Below are 22,500 nucleotides of genomic sequence, written 5' to 3'. Positions count from 1 at the left end.
TTGGAATTGCCATCAAATTCTAGCATCATGCAGAAAGAAGAAAGCAAAATTTTTAAAAAGATACCACAAAATGTTTATCCTTAACATAAGACTATCACGATAAAGTTCTGAATGGCAAAAATGGCATGAGAGTTAATAAACAAGACAAAGAAAAAAGTAAACCTTTTACAGTGTTTTTCCTACAATCCATTAAAAACAGTAATTTCACAACAGGATCTACACTAGGATTTTTACTTTATGAAGCTGAAAAATTAGTGTTTCATAGATCTGGTTTGGTACCGATCATTATATTAGCTTCAGTCTTAAAATACGCAAAAATTTTCTTATATCCAGGTCTACTTCCATTTTGCTACCAAAATTATGTAAAAATATATTAAAAAAAGAAATCTATCATAGTGAACCACATGAAAAATGAAGGTTTGGGAGAGTAAAATTTACCCTTTCACTCCATCAGCAAGATTATAATGCTAATTTTTTAAAAGAACTTCTAAAACAAAAGTATGAATTGCACATCTCAGAGCCACATCGAAATAATTTCTGACATTTATCTCTAGTGATATAAAGCACAAGCTGACTTCTCTTTTGGAATTATTCAAATCCTCATAAATAAAATATAAAGCACGTACAAGACTGCCAAGAATGAAGACTGAAACTGCTCAATTTAACTTTTCCAAGAGAAAGAAAGAAGTTAGATCAATGACCTCAGAGTTCTGGCAAGTTAAACACATCTCACCAGACATAATAATACCTCTGTGTATTTGTCATTTTAAGATTGCATCTATTTTCCTAATAATTATAATCCTACACAGTGTAATGCTTCAGGTCAGCTTATTCAAAATAACTTGATACAGTTGTTCTCATCTGTTTTAGTGAAATGACAGTTTACATCAAAATATAAAGAAAAATCATACCCTGATCAAAATATTTATTTGGATTACTAGAATGTCTAGTAGATGTTCCTAAATCATCTAGCAGTCAAAAAGTATCTACTTTACTAAATTTCACAATTACAGTAGCGTTTTGCAGCTTTATTATTACTGAAGTATACATACTATCTTTCTTCAAAAAAATTTTAAATAGCAGATAGGAGACAACAGAGATCTTGACATTAATTTATCTACAAGATTAGGTTACAACTGATACCTCAAAAAAACCCAAGAGTCCATAAAGAATTGGGACTGTTTAATGGCATTATGTTTAAACTGTGGAATGTTAAGATAATGTTAGGACCTGCTGGTTTTCCAAACCTCATAACAACAAATCTGTGCAGTTTTTCTGATGAATTAAATAAATACTAACTACATTCTAGTTTAAACTTTCCAAAGGAAAAGTACTTACAAAATTTGACCAACTACCAGAAAGCATTCCCTCAAAAAGACTGCCTATCCGTGGCCAAAATCAATGATCTTTTACATCTCTTCACTTTGAAATGAAGATTTAAAAAACCAAGAATTTTGCAGGATTACAAACTAGCTTTCTAAAATATAAAGTTCTTTACGTGGTAATATGCCAAAGAATGCTGACAGCTTCCCAAATGGCTAACTAGAGATTCCTCTTGTTCATTTGTGTATTTTCATATAGCTGACATTACCTGGCATAGTTTTCCCACTTATGTCAGCATTCATGACAGCAGTAAAAACAAAGAAAATAAACAAATAAAAAAGAAGCATTAAAGTGAAATATTGAGGGGTGGGACTGCTACTTCAAACAATTCTAGAAAGTGCCTCCTTACCAATATCTGATTTACATACCACAAAACAAGAAATAGTTTTACATCTATTTCATTTGGACCTTTCAAATAATTCAGCATTTTAAGGATTTTGACTACAGCTGGGGTAGACACTCACGTATTAATACAGGGACATTCAAATCTGGCCAAAGGCTTTACCAGCAATTGGCAAGAAGCCATCAATTTACATGCTATTTAATAAAGCTGAAGGAAGTCAGTGATACTGTTTTAAGCACTTACACAAAGCTGCAACTCACAAGCTATCTCCTGTTGCTTAAGGCAATGGTACATCTTAAATTGAATGACCTTGTCTCAGATTAAGATGGATTTTTGCCTGCCAGGTACAAGTCACCAAAGGCTAGACTCTCATACTAGACACACAGATGAGGATCATACTGCAGAACTCCATACAGAGCACTCTACAGCAGCTGTGGTGAACACAGACAGTGAATGAAACATTGAGAATTTGGAGTCTAAGCATTTTATGATATTTTTCTAAGTGGATGATTACTTTTCTAGAGCCACAACTGAAAATACTCAGCATCAGTATAGCACTAACATGAAACAGAAGTTGTATTAAAAAAGTCTCATGCTACTGGATTTTTTGCTAGGTCCCCAGAAGTAAAGCATTGGATTATTACACATATCCAAGACATCTTTTTAACATTTTGATCTGTAATCCAAGTTCATTTCTCCCATTGCATTGCAAATAATTACCTGCCAAAATATCAGTGTTCCGTGCAGCTATTGTTTTCACTTTTATTATTCCTGATTCAGCAGCCTGGAAGAGAAGAAAATAAGTAGTTAGATGCTATTTCATACATCATTATATGGAAAGAAATATTAAAAATAAATAAAAATATATAGTCTCAGACCAAAAATGTTTTTGTAGTGTTTTCAGTAAGCAGAGCTAATGCAGAAGTGAAATCTTTGTGGCTTCTGGAACTCCTTTCCAGAATTCCACAGGAAGGTGTATGTTCTGTGGTTCAGAATTTTTAGAAATCACAGTTCTCATTGTATTACTTTCCAGTCCTATGAATGCAAAGAAAAATCAGTAGTAAACAAAAAAACTGTTACATAGTCTCTGTACATTTTCAAACTGTGAAACAATTACCAGGATATATATAATCTGTCACATTCATTGGGTTGAAATGCTGAAGAAACTGAGAACATCAGTAATTATATCAATACTTAATACTTAGGCAATGAAATCCAGTTAATAAACTGAATGTGGTACATGACACTTGAATATTATTACTGTTCTTCAGTCGGGTAGCAGTGTTTTCCATCTGAAAGCTAACACTTTCACTAACAACAAGTACCAGAATGAAACCTATTTTCCCATGGATTTTGTATCCTGAATGCCCTACACAAATTATCCCAGGGCAGCACCATGAAGAAGCCTTCCTAACTATACTCTCCATTCTTCCCAACACGCCATACAATCCACACCAACAGTTCCTCCCCTTTCCCCCTAAGTCTGACCTGACAGACCAACAGCGTCCTCCTCTCCCTCATGCACACCTTCAGCGGGACCTGGGGCGGCAGACATGCAGGTTGAGGGATGTGTGTGCACAGGCTGGCTGGACACCAACCAGGTGCTGCAGAGCTGAGCAGCCCACCAAGGAGATCACATACTGCTGTGAGGGAAGAGCAATTCTCTCTTCAATTGTCCATTAATGCTTCCCAGCATAAATCACTAAAGTGATGGTCTCTAATGAAATCAAGCCAAACTGAAAATATAACATTGAGGTTTTGCATTTCAAAATTACGATTTCTGACAAATTTTGTGTAAAAAATGCAAAACACATTGCAAACAGCTCCCTTCCATTTTTTAGATCCATTAATACGTTATAAACCTCTGGAAACAACTGAAGAAATCACGTTCAATACACTGTGCGCCAAAATAAATGCAACAGACTTTCCCAAATGATAGGACACACTATTGGACAATATCATTGTGCCAAATTTCAAAGTACATTTCCCCTTTTAGTTTAGCTTCATATTTCTGTGTACTTCCCACACTAAACACTTCCATTTCTCCTCTGATACTACTATTTAAAGAGTGTGCTGTTACTATTTAAAACAGATTAGAGAAGCAGACAAGCTGTGGCAGCAGAAATATGGAAGCGAGAGTACATGAACTTCTACCAAGTAGTAATATTCCTTGTCCATCAAAACACTACTCCACCAAGATTTCCTGGAAAGTCAGGTTAAGATGACTGTACAAATTCAAAATCAAGTATTTTATTGAAGATTTGATAAATATATTTCTCAAAATAGCTAAATTAGAAATGTGGAACTGAAATTTTCAACTACTCTTTTTTTTTTTCCATTTCCCAACACAAACCTAGAAAGACTAAACACTGCCTTACCACCACTGAAGAGATTTGTGAAATTCTGGAGAATTATTTAAACTTTGCTAAACACAGTGTTTCTACTTTAAAATTATAGGCAGAATAATATCCACAGTGCCTGAACTAACATACAAACACACTCAAATGAGCACAAAGTGACATGCAAATACATTTTTCGCATAATTAAGAGTGCCAAATACAGTTCTCATTTATTTTAATTACGTTAACTTAATGTGTTGAAGTGTCTAAGTTTTAAGCCAATCCCCATTATTCCTCAGTTATACATTGTCAGCTAATTAGGCGGGGGGTCTTGTCACAACAAATTGTTCCTGTTAATTAATATGAGGGATTTGTCACAGTCCAACTTCAATTATCTTCAAACTAAACCTCATCACATCTACTGGCAATCGATTTCTTTCTTGCCAGGAGTGACAAACACACTCTGAATCAAAGAAATATTAAGCCTACCCACATGCATGGCATTCGCGAACACCACGCACTCTGCATGACGAAGGAAAAAATTATTTTCAACATAATGTCTCCCAGTTAGTTGTTTTGATGCTAGCTTTATATAAAATAGCATATGTTTTTTAAAAACTAAGGTAAAACAAAACAACAGCTATCAGACTTTTTACTACCGCTCTGAATATAACAGGTAATTATGGGACTTCCTGTATCTCATGGAGAAAAACTATCTGCATTATGCTTTGGTTTCTGTTTAGAATCCCAGTTCAAAATATTTACAATTAAAACCTAGTTACACTGCACACATCCTACAAAAAAAAAAAAAAAACAAAACTTCACTATATATGTAAAAAAGACCACATATTAACATTTACAAAAAATTACCCCAGCTGGTCACAAATAACCAGTAGAAGAAATGAGACTATAAACAGTTATCTGGCTATTCTGTTTACATCAATATAGAAGTGTATTTAGATTGCATCAATTTAACTTGGCAAGTTAAAAGAGATATTAACAGATACTAAGTTTACAAACTTACATCCATTTGAAATTACTACAGCACTTTCTAGGACACAGCCCCATTAGAAAAGGACCTTATGAAAACACTAATCAAGGAGATAGCCAGCACCATACTGTGCATTTATGGGTACAAATATGATAATTTACTTTCACACAAATATAAGGCACCATGTTTTTAAAGCAGCCGCCACTTTTAAAAGTAACATTACCAGTTCCCCTTAGCACCGCAGTTGTTAGTAGTCTGATGAGCAAGTTATCTTTTTAATTTCAGAAAGAAACAAATATGTATATTCCTGTAACATAACAAAGCTCAAGTGTACCTGAAACCTTCAGTCAATTAGACTCCTATTCTGCTACTTTAATAACTGTGAAATGAACTGAAATAAAATGTCTCAAACACACACTTGCCATTATTGGGGTTTGTTTCATGTTTCTCCTGAAGCAGCTACAGCACTCAGTTTGGGGAGGGGAAATATTGATGAAGAACAGAAATTGACTCTCAGTGATAGCACGTATTCAAGCCAACCTCTTTTAGATACTTTTATTTGCTTTTAATCAAACAGTCAATAATCTCACAGCAAAATTCAACAGGACGCTCCAGGCTAAAGCACTTGCCCATCATCTTTCTGTATCCTTGGAATTTACCAAGTATTTGCTGATTACATGAAAATCACTCTTCACAGAAATCAAAGTAAGGCAAATGGAGAACTTATGTACAAAAAACCCCAAAGCACACATAGTGCTGTTGCAAGTAAACTGAAAAAGAAGCCTAGGCATAACATCTGCCTCCTGGCCTTGAAGTTGCTCTCCCAAGGTACAGTCTGAAGGCAACATTCACAGCTCCCCGAGAACCTCACCCTAAAGCTACCTTATAGACAGAGGCTCTCTGCACAAGAGAGACCGGGATGTGGAAATTCGTAGAGACTTTCAAACCCAACTTTAAGAGTTTCTCAGATACAAAACTCTTCCCCTCCTCATGGATTTCTCAGTCCTCAGTTCAAACAGGGAAGAGCTTCAGTCTTCCTGCCATTAGATGCACTGTGCGCGTCTTCCAACTTTTTGGAAGTTTTCACCCTTGTGTAGGACCAAAATCACCAACCAGGTAAAAGAGACAGGTAATTTCTGCTCAGGCACTCAGCAAGCAAAGACTTAACCCACCCTCAAAGCAGAATCAACATTTTCCAACAAGCAGGTAACATTTAAGTCCCAGAGCTAAATTTCTCCACATAAAATATGGGCACACAGACTGTGAAGATCTATAACACACAAATAGCATATGGAGGTATTAGGATAATCGGGGTATGCAATTCTACCAGCTACTCATCACGATGATGTAAAGGCAAACCACCCATATCAGCAGCAGAGCAGTAAGTGCATCTGAAAGGCACTGACGGGTTCCTCAAATTTGTCTTTTAGTGACACTGTGAAAGCTCTCAAACCCAACCACAGTGGATGAGTCTATGTTACCGAAAAGATACCACTATAGCTAACTCCATGATGATGATAATTACCTGGCAGCCCAAGAATAGCCACAAGGAATAATGGAATGGCGTATGCTTGAACATGTAACTGTACAATTACTTAGTGGTTTACTTCTCAGAGGGAAAGACATCATGGAAGCCCTATTGCAATGTGGCAATGCATGTGGATGGGCAAGCAATGTACCAGAGGGTCAGCTGGGATGTGATCCAACAGCACATCAGCTGCTCCACAGTAATCCCTATGGACTTGCCTTTACTCTGGGGTAAACGTGAAAGAGCTACCTTTCTTTCATTGAAAAATAACAAGATAGTTAACTTTTCATATGGGAAAAGACAACACAAAATTCTAATCTCTTACCAGTGACCCTTTTCAAGAAGAGAAAAAACCAGCCACTGTCTTTACCGTATAAACAATTTTTAAAAAGCTTCAAAAGGTTTTTTTTAAAAAGGTTTCAAAAAGAATCAACTTGCTGATCTTCAAAGAAACTGGTATCTCACAATTAGGACCAGACGTCAGCATTGGGGTTTTTTAAAACCAAAAATTATATATACACATAAAGATATTTAATGTAACAAACAGGCATGTGCTTATTTCTACTAAGGCTTGATCTAACTTCAAATATATTTTTGTATGAACTTCTAAATGTTATAGTATTGTTACAAAAAAGTAATAAAATAAAGAATTTCCACCATTAATATTTGAATGACCATTTGTGTTTCAATTGTACACTCAGAGCAAATTACTATCTCCAGAGATACCAAAATTGCTGTAAGGTTTGCAGCTCTTACTACACAAGCTTTTGATTTCTCTCTTCTAAAAAGAAAAGCATGCAGGAATGCTCTCAGGAATGATGGTCTGTGTTGGTATTTACATTACATTGTTTGCCAACCTTTTACTAAGATTGGATGAGAGTAATATATATCATCCATGGTCACTTCCACATCTATTACATGAAATAAAAAGAGCTTTTTTTTTTCTATTCATCATTATCTGGCTTTCCAATTGGAACACTAACCCTATATCCAATAGTTTAGACAAGAGAACCTCCCATATAAAGTACAGTTTCACTTCATTGTTATTCTGGCTTGCTTTCCAAAAGCACATTCTGGACCATTACTGTACTGCTAAACTATTATGTGGAAAAGGACACACTCACAAAAAGCTCCACACTAAATCAACCTCATGAAAGAACTCGAGCATACCACATTTGTGTGAAAAAGCACTGTACTTGCCTTCCGTATTTTTATCTTCCTCTCCAGGAGTATGATCCCTACACAGAACCTTCTCTTTTATATATGCTCATTCTACCTGTGATTTAAACCAGTAAAATGCCAGTTCTGATCTGACAGCACTGTGCACTCACAGGGATTTATTATATTGAATGATTTAATATATTTGAATTAGAGCTTGCTCACATTCTACTGGCTTGGAGCAAAGCCTGCCAGCAGAGTCTCTGGGAATGGAACACCACCTACCGTAAAGGGGAGATACAGGCAGGGAGTACATGAACCAAGTACTTAAGTCAACTGGATACATACAAGCCCGTGCACCCAAGGCCCAATGTCATTGAAAGGCCACCCTCTATCAGGGTCATGGTGAGTGGGGAAGGTTACTGATAACTGGGGAGAGGTAAAGACCACACACATCTCAAGGGAGGGCATGGAAAACATTCAAAGCACTACAGGCCAGTCAGCTTCACGTCACTCCCTGGGAAGGTTATGGAACAAATCTTTCCAGAAGCCACTTCCAGGCACACGCAGGACAAGAAGATAACTAGGAACAGCTAATATGAATTTAGTATGAGCCTCACCAACCTAACTGCCTTCTACAATGAGATGATGGGCTGTGTGGGTAATGGGAAAACACTACATATTTTATACGTTGACTATAGCAAAGCCTTTGATGATATCTCCAATTGTATCCTTATAGTCGAATTGGTGAGATATGGACAAGTGGACAGTAAAGTGGGTGGACAATTGGCTGAAAGGGTCATTACAAATGGTATAAAGTCCAGCTGGTAACCAGTTACTAGCAGTGCTCCTCAGGGATGGATACTGGGGCTAATATCATTCAACATCTTTATTAGCAGCCTGGATAAAGGCATAGCGTCTGTGGACAAATATAAAATCCAGGGTACTGTTCAAGATTCTAGGGGGGCGTGGGGTGTATGTCTGTATTCAGAGGAACCCAAATAGGCTGAGAAATGGGCTGGTACAAACCTCATGAAGTTCAACAAAGACCAATGCAAAGTCCAGCCCCATGCACCAGTACAGGCTGTGGGCTGGCTTTGCAGCAAATGACCCAGGGTCCTGGTGAACAACAAAGTGGAACCAAGAGCCGGCAAGTGAGCCCTTGCAACAAAGATGGCCAACTGCATGCTGTATTAGCAAGAACACAGGCAGCAGGTCAAGGGAAGGGAGTCCTTCCCTCTCTTTGGCTCTTGTGGGACTGCTGCTGGAGTAACATGGCCAGTTTTAGCCTCCCCAGTGCAAGAAAGACATTGACATGATGGAGCAAGTTCATTGGAGGTCTACCAAGGCAGCTGGGGGATAGAGAACAATAGATAAGGAGATGCTGCGAGAGCTGCACTTATTCAGCCTGAAGAAGACAAGAATAAGGGGAGGGCTTGTTAATGTCCACAGCTTCCTAAAGGGAGGCTGTAGTGAACATGAAGCAGTTTGCAATCGCTGTTCAGATGTGTGCTCCATCCTGGATATATGTACAAGTAGAAAAAGCAAGCAGGGAATGCTGAAAGCAATAATGCTCCTTTCAAATCATTTCATATTCTACAATTCCTGCACAAGTTTCTCACTGTAATTTTTCTTCCACAGAATCTTAGCAATCATGGTAAAATATTAATTTTCCTATAAATTGAAAATTGTATTTTGGTAAACCACTTTCACTATCACAAAACCTTCAGTATAAAACCAGCTACAGTTTTCCAATTTTTTAAGCTTGGAATGTGTGATTTATGTGAATTGTTGAATAGCCTGATTAACTTATTTTTTTAAAATCAAGAAATTAATATATTTGCTGGTTTTGTTTTTATTACCTTTATTTAGCATATAAAGACAAGAAAATGCAAACAGACCATCATTCTCTATTCAAATACAAAGTACTTTCTTCAGCTGTTCACACTCTACCTGAGACAGAAGCAAAATTGCTCCAGTGTATTCTACATCACGATCTACTTGTGCTCAATGAAGGAAATCAATAGTGTACATTTCCGATCCCAACAGCAGCTGAAGATACCAAACTCTAAACCCTGCTAGACTTGGCCCTACTCAAGGATGGTGCCATTCTCAATTACCACAGCTCCAGTGTTTTGAGAAAAAATAAAAGCATTAACTGATTCTATTATACACTTTCTCCACCAATTAAAGATTTATGATATTGCAGGAGTTTTTTGTTTGTTTTTTTTAAACACACAACCTTGTTCATTTCCAGCTTTAGTGCAACTATATTAGTTGCCCTCATATTAAAAGTGCTCCTTCACTTGACAGGAGTGACTACTCCTCTGGTCCATTAATCTTCTGAAATTGTCAGTTTGCAGTATCAGCAGCCAATTCAGAATCCTGAAGGTTAATCATCAATAATGCCAGGAGAGGTGCCAGTGTTATCTAAATTGCTTCAGAGCTGTTGCCTCTGGAGGTACCTCACTTGACGTAAATGTGGAGGTAAAGATAATGAAATACAAATATTTAATATCAGGAGTTTTCACTTGACAATCAAAATATTACACCTCAGCTGGAAAAACCATCACATACAAATCAACAGAACAAATCAGAATGAGTAACATAAACCAACTCATTACTGAACAGCACTGATGTAGACATAAAGAATAAAAGCTAACCAAGACTTGATGGAGAAGAAACACAGCCAATTAGCAACAAATTCTGAAGTTATACTTCTCTCTCCCTCAGTCAGATGGAATCAGGATGTACCCTGTATTTTGTATTGTATTATATTATATATAAATTATATATAGACACACTGTATTTTATATATATATAATATTTATATATATGTCGTGTACGGATATCTTGAGAGAGACCATGTCTACCATTAATGGATTTCTGAGTGATCCATCAAGTAAAATAAAACTGATTATAAATCACTGAAATAGAGCATTTGAATTTTCACTACATACTTTTGTCACAACAATCATCATTCTACATTAAAAAAAACCTCAAACCAACACCCTGTTTCAAAGCTTTAGGAGAATTTACACTTGAAGTCCAAACTAATTTTGCCTTCAACTTGTTGATCAGAACAGATGGGACCAGGAAACTCCTGAGGCTTTGCCATATTCAGAGTCACACAGTCAGAGACAGCAATATCTGTTTGTCTCGCACCTGGTAAAAAGAAACAATGGTCAACAGTTTGGGCACTAGTTGAGACCTGGAGTCACCAAGAATTTCCAACTTCTGCTACCGGTTTCCTGCATAATCTTCAGGAAGTCATAGGAGGCAGATGGGCATTCAATCAGAGATTAATATGCACAAGTTTAAATATTTAGACTCCCATTACAATAGATATTTAGTCTCTTACTGAATGCTCCTTAATTCTTAAAGCCTTCCCTTAAGCTAATTCAGCTGACCCAATAGTAGGGGCTCAATACAGAGGTCTAAGCTTAGACCTCTGTATCCAAGACAACTACGTGCAGACAACAGAAGAACCCACGCTATTCTGGACCAGCTGCTGGATGCCAAGGAAGAAATATTAACGTATCTCAAGTGGTAGAGATACCTAATGTGTAGGTGACAGACTGAATCAATCCCCTGGCTACAGGAGCCTCCGAATAGCTATTCGGCCTTATTATCAGCATTTCCATAACAAACCAAGCCTGCACAATCCATGAAAGGAGCTTAGAGACCCAAAGTTAGCCACCTTAATCCTGCACTGAAGTCTAACTTGAAAAGTTTACAGATAGACAGAGATACAGAAATTTTATTCATTTTTTTCATTCATTAAATTTCAAGGTATTACATGATAGAGAAATTGGGTCTATATGCATGATGTGAATAATTTTTCAACACATGACATTTCTTATCAAAGACTAAAATGGTGACATGAAATTTAGGATTTATAATAAATCTTGAAGCTTAGAACACATTTGAATAGATGACGGTCCCCTAGAAACATAACAGTACACTTTTTAAAATATAATTTTGAAAAAATACTACTGTACACAGATCAATATTGAATAAAAAACACTGCAAAATTCATGGATTCCTAACATGAAGCTAGCAGACACAGCAATTGGTAAAGATGAGGAATTACAGAAGGAACTGTAGGAAGTCTTAGGGATCACCAGTTTCAAGTTACCAGCTCAGCTACGGGCTGGCAACTAAAGAATGCTACAGAATAATCTCCAGTCACATGCACAAAACACACGCTTGAGTGCAAGCTGCCTAATTATGACAATATGCATTTTACAGAGCATAGTTTCTACATTTCAAAAGAACCTTCAAATTATTAGTTAAGCAAATACCCATTAAATAAAACAAAAAACTCTACAGTATTTGCATCCTTCTGAACTAATGCTATGAAGACCTGAAAATTAACCCATCTGGAAAGTTCAGTGTAGTTTAAGTTTTCTGTAGGCTATAATATCACAGACTCATTAAGGTTGGAAAAGACCTGTAAGATCATCAAGTCCAACCATCAACCCAACACCACCATGCCCACTAAACCATGTCCCACAGTGCCACGTCTACCTGTTTTTTGAACACCTCCAGTGATGGTGACTCCACCACCTCCCTGGGCAGCCTATTCCAATGCTTCACCGCTCTCTCAGTAAAGAAATTTTTCCTAATATCCAATCTAAACCTCCCCTGGCACAACTTGAGGCCATTTTCTCTTGTACTATCACATTCAATGCTAGTAACATCAAGTGACCCAAATGCTCAAATCACAAGGCATTTCAGCAGGTTGTTTTCTTTCTCAGCCTTCTCCGATTTGTGTACTGCACTACATTCAACAGATTTTCTGAAATATTGTTACTGTTACAGAACAAACAGGCGACATGGACAGTGGGATCGAGTGCACCCTCAGCAAGTTTGCCGACAACATCAAGCTGTGTGGTGCGGCTGACACACTGGAGGGAAGGGCTGCCATCCAGAGGGACCTTGACAGGCTTGAGAGGTGGACCTGTGCAAACCTCATGAAGTTCAACAAGGCCAAGTATAAGGTCCTGCACGTGGGTGGGGGCAATCCCAAGCACAAATACAGTCTGGGCAGAAAATGGATTGAGAGCAGCCCTGAGGAGAAGGACTTGGGAGTATTGGCTGACAAGAAGCTCAACATGAGCTGGCCGTGCGTGCCTGCAACCCAGAAAGTCAACCATACCCTGGGCTACATCAAAAGAAGCGTGAGCAGCAGGTCAAGGGAGGTAATTCTCCCCCTCTACTTCACTCTCATGAGACCCCACCTGGAGTACTGCATTCAGCTCTGGGGGCCCCAACATAAGAAGGACATGGACCTGTTGGTGCAAGTCCAGAGGAGGGCCACGAAGATGATCAGAGGGCTGGATCACTTCACCTGTGAAGACAGGCTGAGAGAGTTTGGGTTGTTCAGCCTGGAGAAGAGAAGGCTCTGGGGAGACCTTATAGCAGCCTTCCAGTACCTGAAGGGGGACTATAAGAAAGCTGGAGAGGGACTTTTTACAAGGGTATATAGTGATAGGACAAGGGGTAATGGCTTTAAACTGAAAAAGGGTAGATTTGGGTTAGATATTAGGAAGAAATTCCTCACCATGAGGGTGGTGAGGCACTGCAACAGGTTGCCCAGAGGAGTTGTGGATGCCCCAACTCTGGAAGTGTTCAAGGCCAGGTTGGACAGGGCTTTGAGCAACCTGGTGTAGTGGAATGAGTACCTGCCTGTGGCAGGGGGGGTGGAACTAGATGATCTTTAAGGTCCCTTCCAACCCATCATCATTCTATGATGATGATGATATTCACATGGGGTTTTTTTAACTGTTCCTTCCAGTTGCATGATCACTTCGGGATTATAAACCTAATTAACTGATCTGCATATTTTTAACATGTTTAAATTTTGCAGTACATCCTCATATTTATTTTCATACAGCTACCCAATGACATCAGAGATGTTCCCTAAAAAGACAAGCTTCCCCACTAATTTTTTGGCATTAGCCCTAAGATGGGTTCAGGATCAGCATATCATTCCAAAATGAGAATGATTTAACCCAGGGGATAAACTGTCACATATGTCACTCAGTGCAGACAGGAGTGGAATCCAAAGAAAGAAATATATGAATAAAACCTGTGTTCACAGAACACAACAGGTAGCCCCTCAGAAACAGCAAACCCTACCTCTTGGCTCTGCTAGCCCACAACACTTCTACTGTAAGTAAATAATTTAAAGTTTGCTTTATCCAGACGTCACTCAAATCAGGATTCTTTGACTTTTACCCAAAGAATTTTGTAAGGCTACTTGCCTGCAAGTACAGTTACTTATAAAAGAAGGAAAATAAGATTGCAACGTTGTATTCTATTATTTTTCCTAGATACAGCAAGTCAATTTACAATACAGTTTCGAAAATATGTCTGTATGCCAAAGGCATACACAACTCAATAACAGTTAAACAAAAGCAATGCTGCTGTTTCAAACAAAGGTCTGGAAAAGAAATGGGACAGAGAGGCTATCAAAAGCTATCCTTCAGGAGTCTCAAGACAGCACTTCAACTGACCAAAGCACTCAAAGCTAAAACCATGCTGCTCTTCCAGGTTGAAGGAAGTTGAACACTATTTCTTTTCCAGCCCTACTATTCCAAATTACTGCAGCAGCACACATCCTAATCCATTACAGACACCTGCAGTCCATTACAGACACCTGCAGTCCATCACACAGCTCCTAAGCAGACTGCACACCCCATCTCACAACAGGTCTAGGCCAGGCCAAGCCGATCCTGCCACAGGAGGATGCAGTCCCTGCCTGCCCCCTCCCTTCCCCTCTCCTACCAACACAAGTGTGCCTGTAACTGTGCAGGGAGCTGGATAAGAGTTAATTTTTTTTCCTGTGTTTTTTTTTTAAGCTCATTTTGCCTTTACTGCTATTTAAAAGTCAAGAAAAAACTGAGTCAACATAGAAACTACAAGCCTACTGGAAAGCTGAGACTGTTGGACTAGATCTGTGTAAACAACAAGGAGTTATATCTGACTGGAATTCAGGCTGAGAAGAACTTTTTGGGTATGCTTATTTTCCCTTTTAACTCGATTCTTTCTGCTAAATATAAATACTTCTGCTTGTATTTCTAAGGTTTCTTACACAGTGAAATTATCTCAACCAAATCAGATGCAGCTTACAGAACAGTATTTTCATTCAGTAATAAGAAACAGCAGGTAACCTACTTAGCACACTAAACTATTTTCAGTTTTGTGATAAGACAAAATTCTTACTCCAGCTCACTAAAGAGAACACTGTCAGCTTCCCACACACCCAGCACAAGATATTGAAACTCCAGTCACTAGCAGGTTAAGATAGTCTATAAAGCTTTATGTGTGTGCCACACAATTCAGTCTAGAGTTAGAATTTAAGCATTACAATGCTCCAAAACAGAGCAAAGCTTAGGGCCCATCACATTGAAAACGAGCGTATAAGGCTAAGTGGTATTATCTTCTAGAAGAGTCAGAGTCCTTAAGATAACATAAGCACGACTTACACAGATACCAAAGACTGCTTCATCCTCTGTAATTTCAAGCTCCAAAAGATACTGTTCAATTTACGCTTGCCCTGAGAGCTTCTATCACATCTGGTATCTATTTTTTTATAACTGGGAAATGGAAATATTTTGTGAAAATAAGAATACATTTTTCAGCAATGTCATTATTTGTACATCTGCCAACATGAACAGTTTTGGCCTATCACAGACATAACCACCAAATCACTCTTTGGTCATAGTGTATAGCTTTCATGCTTAGTGTACTTCTGTAGTCGGTACTGATCTGAGAAAGTATCACACAAGATTTATCCACCTATCAAACAGAAACAGCCAAAAATACCTAGCAACAAACAGACATGGGTCTGAAGTCTAATAGTAACTAGTATTCTCCACACTCTTTAGAAAAATAAGTCTAGCACATTAGTTAATCCCCAAACATCGTCAGCAACACAATTTCAAACCCACAGATTCTTTCTGCAGCTCCCATTGTCAATGTATTAAGTGGCACCACCTAGGAAAATCCTACTCAGGTATTATTTGTCACACAGAGCAAAGATGAGGTATGGATTGCTTTGGGACCAACAATACATTGTTATTTCTTAGTTAAAAGCTCTTTCTAACTAAGAGGAAGAAAGTGTGCTGCATATTTGTGTCATAAGTTTAACATTGGGAGAAACTCAGTAATTTCAGTATTTCTTAACAGATTATCAAAGTCAGCAAAAATCTCAGAATCTACTGTTTTAAGTGACTGAACTTACAACCACATGATTTCCACATAAATGTGACCTACTAAGAAAACTTTACAGATTCAGAAGTACTAGAAAAATATGAGACAAAAATGCTTAAAACAGTGAAGAGTTCAAGTTCCATTTCCAAAAAGGGTTTAAGACCTAACTGAGAATAAGGTCTAAATCCCACAGTCTGTGGAATCCCACAGCCCGCTGTCCCCTTTTCTGCTGCATCCCTCCCCTCCCGCCCCCCCCCAAAAAAATCTGATAAAGCTCTTCAGCTGTCACCTACCTGCCTGTTCAAAGAATCATTTAATATTGGTTTTGTTTCTCTTTACCTAATAGATATGGCATTAGTTCATAATAACATATGCATTAGAAAGATCTTTAAATAGAGTTTTTAATTAAAAAGAACAGGCTCTGTTTTTCTGATCATATCACTTTCTAACACTTTACAGTATTGATTAAAAAAGGATTTGCTCAAATTAATCATTTGAGCAACAAGCAGAATGGAGAACTACACTACCGCTTTTATCAGCAGCAAACCTATCAGCTAAATTAATTTTGCAGAATTTTAACTGAATTAATATAAAAATCAAAAAAGAGAACAGACAAATTGTTTTAGAAATGGCTGATGATAACAAATAGCTGTGAGCAAAATCTTAGATTACGTCAGAAATCAAAAAGATTATTAGAAGCAGTTTACCTTCATAAAGTACCTATCAAATCTAACTCATAACTATTAATTTTGGACTAGGAGTTTTTCAATAGCTTTATCACAATACAATACGTTTGTTAAGTGACATAGAAGCATACACATCAGCTTCAAGATAAACTCATGAATTACATTGCCTGTGGTAGTGATGACAATAGCCTAGTTACACTGCAAATAAAATAGTGAGATTGTAAGTAGTAGGAATTTGTTTTTAAAAGCCTTTGTTTAAACATGGTTTAAAAAGCTGGTGCTGTTACAAATCAGTAAGAAGAACATGCCATTCCTCTGATCACTCTAGCCAAATCTAATCACGATCAGACCAAATGCATGCAATTAAAATACATGTTTAGCAGTTGCAATTTGACAGAAAAGGACCCCCGTTTCCTTTAAAACTAGAACAACAAAAAATGGCTTCCAGAAGTGAGGAAGTAAGATCGTTTCCTGCAACTGTATCATACTGTATCATACATCCTACTATAGGACTGTTCTCACATCAGACTTCTCTGTAAGAGCCCACAACTCCTAGAAGAAAGAATCCCACCTCTTTATAAACACCTTCCAGTACTATTCCATAAACCTACCCAAACTCCAGACAACTATGAAAAACTTTAAGTGGTTTTAATGAAGTAAGCCACGCAAATTGCTGTCAAGATGTAAAAGGGAACAACACAAAAGTCATACTTACCCAAGAATATTATAAACATGCTGAACAAGTATCAAGAATTGCACATGCAGTGGCTACTCTAATCTTCAGCATGGCAAATATAATGAAGCATTACTAAAAATACTCGCTTAAGAATTACATTGCTCATCTCCTTTGTAGATCTTGAAGAAAGTAAACACTGACACAGTGGGGAAACTTGTTCAGAGACCAAACAACTTACTCAGAGTCACACAGTAACACACAGGAGAAGCTGGAAGCACCACCCCCCCAAAAAAACACACACTGGATTTCTTTTCCACTGATCACAACTTTTCCTTATTTATGTATGACCACACACATTTTCTCAGAACTGATCACAACTTTCTCTTGTTTTTCTGTGACCACACACAATTTCTCAGACACACTGCCATTCCTCTGCAACCTATAATTGTACGTAACATGCTCTGCTACAGCATGACACTTCATGCCTTTCAAAACAAGCACAGTCATTAGCTTCAATTCATCTGTTAAAGTGTATAATACTTCATACAACATTAAACATGCTATCACTTAATTGGGACTAAAGTCACATTACATACATAATTCCTTTCTTCCAAACTGACAGAGTCTTTACCATATTTTCCCAGTTACCTTTCTGGTTCTGCCGAGCTAATATATTAGTATTTTTCCTCCCACTATTGCGTAGAAAAAATATTTTTTAAAATGGCAAGTGATAAACTACCGATAGGGAAAAAGTTAAACTGACTGTCTAAACACACTAGAGAAACACATGGTTAAAATGTACACTTCAAATTCGAAAGAAAAATTCTGATTGCCCTTCAATTAAAGCAATCCTGCTCATCAAGATTACTTAAGTCTGAAGCTGCACACAGAGTAAACTGAGGTTTGAAAAATAAAACACACAATCCTGCTGGCATGAGTTTAACGGAATTTTTAAAAAGGGAGAAAAAAGTAACCTAAACTTCTCTGTCTCCCAACAGAGAGTGGTATGGTTGTAACCATACCACTGGAGAGCCACATAACCCCAAAATCGCAGAGCACGCCAGCCATCACCAGCGATCCACACGGTTAACACCGGCAGACACAGATGTGCGACAGTGAGAAACAACGTACTCGGGAGCCACACTTCAGAGAGCGTGTGCGTTCGTTACACGGGTAAGACACAGGCCTGAAAGGAGATCTGCGAGGCCCCGCGCCCTCAGGCGCCCTCACCGCAGCCGGAGGGGCGGCCGTGCCCCGGCGGGGGCAGAGCACGGCCCTCACCGGCGGGGCTGCCCCTCCCCGCCCACCGGCCAGCCGCTACCGAAGCGCTGCCCACCGGGCACTCGCTAGGTGCCTGCCCGCCGGTGCGCCCAAACCCTCAGCACCGAGCCCACCTCAGGCGAGTTTCGGGAGAAGATGCCGAGACAGCCAAGCCAAACTTCGTCCTTCTCCCCCGGGAGGGCGCTGGGGGTGAAGCGGCGCTGCCCCCATTTTGCCCCTGTCAACAGATGATCTGTCTCCCCAACCGCGCTCCCTGAGGGGAACCAGCCCGGCCCACGTCCCCTCCCCTCGATAACGCATTAAAAACAACAACCCACGAGCAACCACGACAGGCAAAGCCACGTCTCGGCACAGACAGCGCTCGGCAGCCCGCGGCCATGAACGACGGACCTCACCGGGCTGAGGGCGCGGGGGCACGGACACGCCGGCAGCCTCTGCTCCAGCCGGGCCCCGCAGCGAGGGAGGGCCCTCCAGAGCGGCGCCCGCCGCCCGGCCCGGCCCGGCCCGTCTCAGCTCTGCCCGCCCCTCACCTCCTTGACAGGGGGGAATTTTTTCCGGCATTCCAAGCTCAGGCCCCGCAGATCTCCCTGCATGTTTTCCAGGAGCTTCTTCACGGCTTCGGGGCTGCTGGTCCCGGACATGGCGCCGCCGGGCCGGCCCCGAGCCGGGCACTGTTCCGAGCGGGCAGGGGCAGCGCCTCTCGCTCCGCGGCCCCGGCCGACACGTCTGCGTCCGACACCGGAACCCGTCAGCCGCGGCCCCAGCCCCTTCCCCTCCTCCGCGCCGCCGCCGTGGCCCCCCCTGCTCCCACAATCCCGGGCGCCGGCTGTGCCGCGCGTCAGGCCGCTTCCGCACACACGGCCCGGGGGCGGGGAGAGAGGCGGCCCGCCGGGAGGCGGCACCCGGCCCCGTCCGCCCGGCCCCGAGTTGGGCAGGAGCGGGGAGTGTTGCCCCTTCCTCGCTGTGTCACTGACACCATGCCGGGCCGGGGCGGGCCGGCGTGAACGGGCAGGAGGCGGCGCTGAAGCCCGGGCCGAGGGGGGCCGCCACCGCCGGCGAGGTGCCGGCGGGGAGGGGACGGACTGCGGCGTTGGCGAGGAGTAGCTGCGAGAGGGGTGGTGAAGACCCCCCTTGGCCTCGCCGCCGGTGGTCTTCAGCCGCCACCACCCCGCCGAGCGGCCGGAGGAGTCCGCTCTCGCCCAGTTCGGCTCTCGGGGGGAGGTCGGCGCCGAATGGAGTTTCAAAAAACAAAATGCGAGGCAGGCTAATATGTTTTCCTTATAAATCGTGAAGTTCTTTGCTTTCTCCCGCAGGAGTGAAGTTTTGTGCCCTTCGCGACCCTTGTGTGTGTGTGTGGACGCAGCTTTCCATGGTTTTCTCCAGGCGAAGCCAGAGCGAATCCTTCGTTGAGAAATTTAAGATAAACATAGGCTGGGCAAAAGAGGGGACAGGGTGGCAGTCGGGTCTCGGGTACCTTCCTTGTCACCAGCAGCTGCTCAGCAGTGTCCTTCTGAAATCCAGAAGCTTTTCAGCCAGCTGGTTTTAACCCATTTCAAAAGCAGGCAACCGAACAACGAGCATAAGATGTTCAACTGCTACCAGTTGCTTGTGGTAATGCTCCCTGTGTAACTTCAGCCACCGTAAAGGCTACCTGGGGAGCTTCCTTCTGGAGGACGCCATTCATTGTCGAACAGTTAACATTTCATGAAGGTTTTGGTCTCTGTTGCAATACTTTTTTCTCCGTATTCTGGTTGCTGTAAATCCTGTACTAGGTGACTGCCTACCTGTAACGCAGCGTGGTTCTGTTGCCCTTCCATAAACCCAGGGAGCTGGAAAACATTCTTGAGTTTCTACAGTCTGTAGTTTTTGAACTTGGGAATCTTGAAAAAAAACTATGAAGAATCAGAACGGAGAATAAATTTTTACTGCCTTACTATTTAAAATAAGTTTATTTTAAATAATGGCTTTTCTTCAGACTTTCCTGAAAGTCTTCTGTCTTACTCAGAGAACGTTCCAAGATTTCTTTTTATCTTTTTGTGTGTGTGTCTTGTAATTAAAAAGGGCAAAGAACTTCTCCTAAATTTTAGCGTCTCTACTTGTATGTTGGGGTTCATTTACCGTGAGATACGTTGCAAATCATATAGTAAACAGGGTCCCACTGGCACAGCATTGTACACTGTACCTGTAGACATAAATCTTTAGGTCTGCTTTATGAGGCAAAAAGTGCAGGATTGCTTTCTAAGTAATTTATTATTTTAAGGTCTTTATTTTTACATCGTTTTCAAACGACTGGCTGTTAACTTGACAGAACCAGATAAATGGATGTGAGTTTTTAAAACTGCATGTAATAGTGGCACAATTGAATTAGGTGGTCAAACTTCATGTGCCTTCAGACAAGGAATTAGGATTTCACCCCTGTGTTCAGTAAAATCAAACCCATGATTCTGTAACATTGTTAGGCTTTCAAAATGCGTTGGTCTGTGTATTCTCAAAAGCTTTGATTTTTATATGCTTACTTAAAAAAACCAAAAAAACCCAAGACTGTTGTCTTCAGTAGAACTATTTACATGCTTAACCAATAAGCATTTTCCTAAGGGTTTTCCTGTCTAAGCGCTTCCATTCTGGGCTTCAATCCCGATGGCAATTAACAGATCAGCCCAAATACCTTCATAAGAAACATGGATGATTTGCTAGGAGAATGAGTCAGTGAATTGACTATGTATAGGTATTTCTTAGGTAAGCTTTAATGATTTACTTCCTTTTTGTTCTTCAGATGGTTCCACCTATTTACTGTACATGGTGAGCTGTGGGCATATTGGTATTCCCTGAGTCTTCTTGTCTGCCTAAACTGAAACGATTAAAATTTCTTGTGGAATGAGGGTCAGTAAACTTCTATAATACTGCCTTTCTTATGAAAAGGGAGCAAGTATTTTGGGTCAAATTTGTCTGAATGTGACATCTTGAGTTAAAGCATCTCACTGTCATTATTATCCCTGTAATCAAAATGAGGAAGATGAGGAAAACTGTCATATGGCCATAGTTCCCTGTTAACAATGGTGAGACAAGTAAGAAGAATTGAGATTAATCATATTTAAAACAGGCAAATTAGTATGTATTAGATTGTATGTGCATACTAATTTCCTGCAAATCTTACTGTTTTGTTTAACCAAACAAGACTACTGTAAACATTCAGTTTGGACGGTGGACTACTCTTACATTGTGAATGCCTGGTAAGTTAACTTATATGAAAGATAGATGATTCCTTTAATCAAAGCCATAGCAGTAAATTTGTCCACCCTTCCTCACTGAGTAATGCCAACTTCTGAAGTGAAAGTACTGAGGGAATAGATGATTTGAGTAAAACTGCATTTGAGTAAAATTGACAACTTGCTGCTGTATGATTTTTTTTGTTAAGGATTGTGTAAAAAATTGTAAAAATATTTAAGAACAATAGTGGTAAATATTTTCAAATGTAAACTATTGCACCTCTTAGGAAGAAATGTTTTATGTATTTGTGTTGTAATATATAGTGTTTGTATAAAATGGTGGTTTCTTGAGAAGAAGCAGATTATTTCGTGATGTTAATTATTTTTATCATATTAGCTTGCACCTGCTGATTATCCATCTTTTCTTATTCCAAGGGTGTATTGGCATAGAACTGGGAGCATGCTACAGGCTTTCCATACTTTTAACAGCTTGATAGCAACCCTGCCACCTCTATTAAGTTTAACATACAAAATTTTTTTTTATAGCTGTTTCTGGCTGACGTTCCACCCTTTTCACTAATCTCAACTTGTTCAGTGCTCTGTTTTGTAGGTCAGGAAAAAAGGACCATATGCTACTCCTCTCATAAGCAAAAAATACTAACGTTCTTGATTCTTAAAATAATTGTCTC

The 22,500-nt window shown here is 39.9% G+C and overlaps 1 protein-coding gene across 4 annotated transcripts in view; it reads right to left on the bottom strand.

Annotated features, from left to right (window-relative positions):
* MON2 (MON2 homolog, regulator of endosome-to-Golgi trafficking) overlaps nt 1–19,246 on the bottom strand; it is a 77,905-nt gene extending 58,659 nt beyond the window's left edge. For all 4 annotated transcript variants that reach the window (XM_059816120.1, XM_059816119.1, XM_059816117.1 and 1 more), the window contains exons 1-2: nt 19,136–19,246; nt 2,447–2,510 (exon numbers count right to left, since the gene is read on the bottom strand). In XM_059816120.1, coding sequence (XP_059672103.1) covers nt 2,447–2,510; nt 19,136–19,246 — 175 coding nt within the window. The remainder of the gene's footprint in view (nt 1–2,446; nt 2,511–19,135) is intronic.
* Between the last annotated feature and the right edge of the window lie 3,254 nt (nt 19,247–22,500).

This window comes from Gavia stellata, chromosome 4 (assembly GCF_030936135.1).
Source record: "Gavia stellata isolate bGavSte3 chromosome 4, bGavSte3.hap2, whole genome shotgun sequence".
Taxonomy (NCBI): Eukaryota; Metazoa; Chordata; class Aves; order Gaviiformes; family Gaviidae; genus Gavia; species Gavia stellata.
The sequence above is the reverse complement of the archived record's forward strand: the minus strand, read 5'-3'. Positions and strand labels throughout refer to the sequence as shown.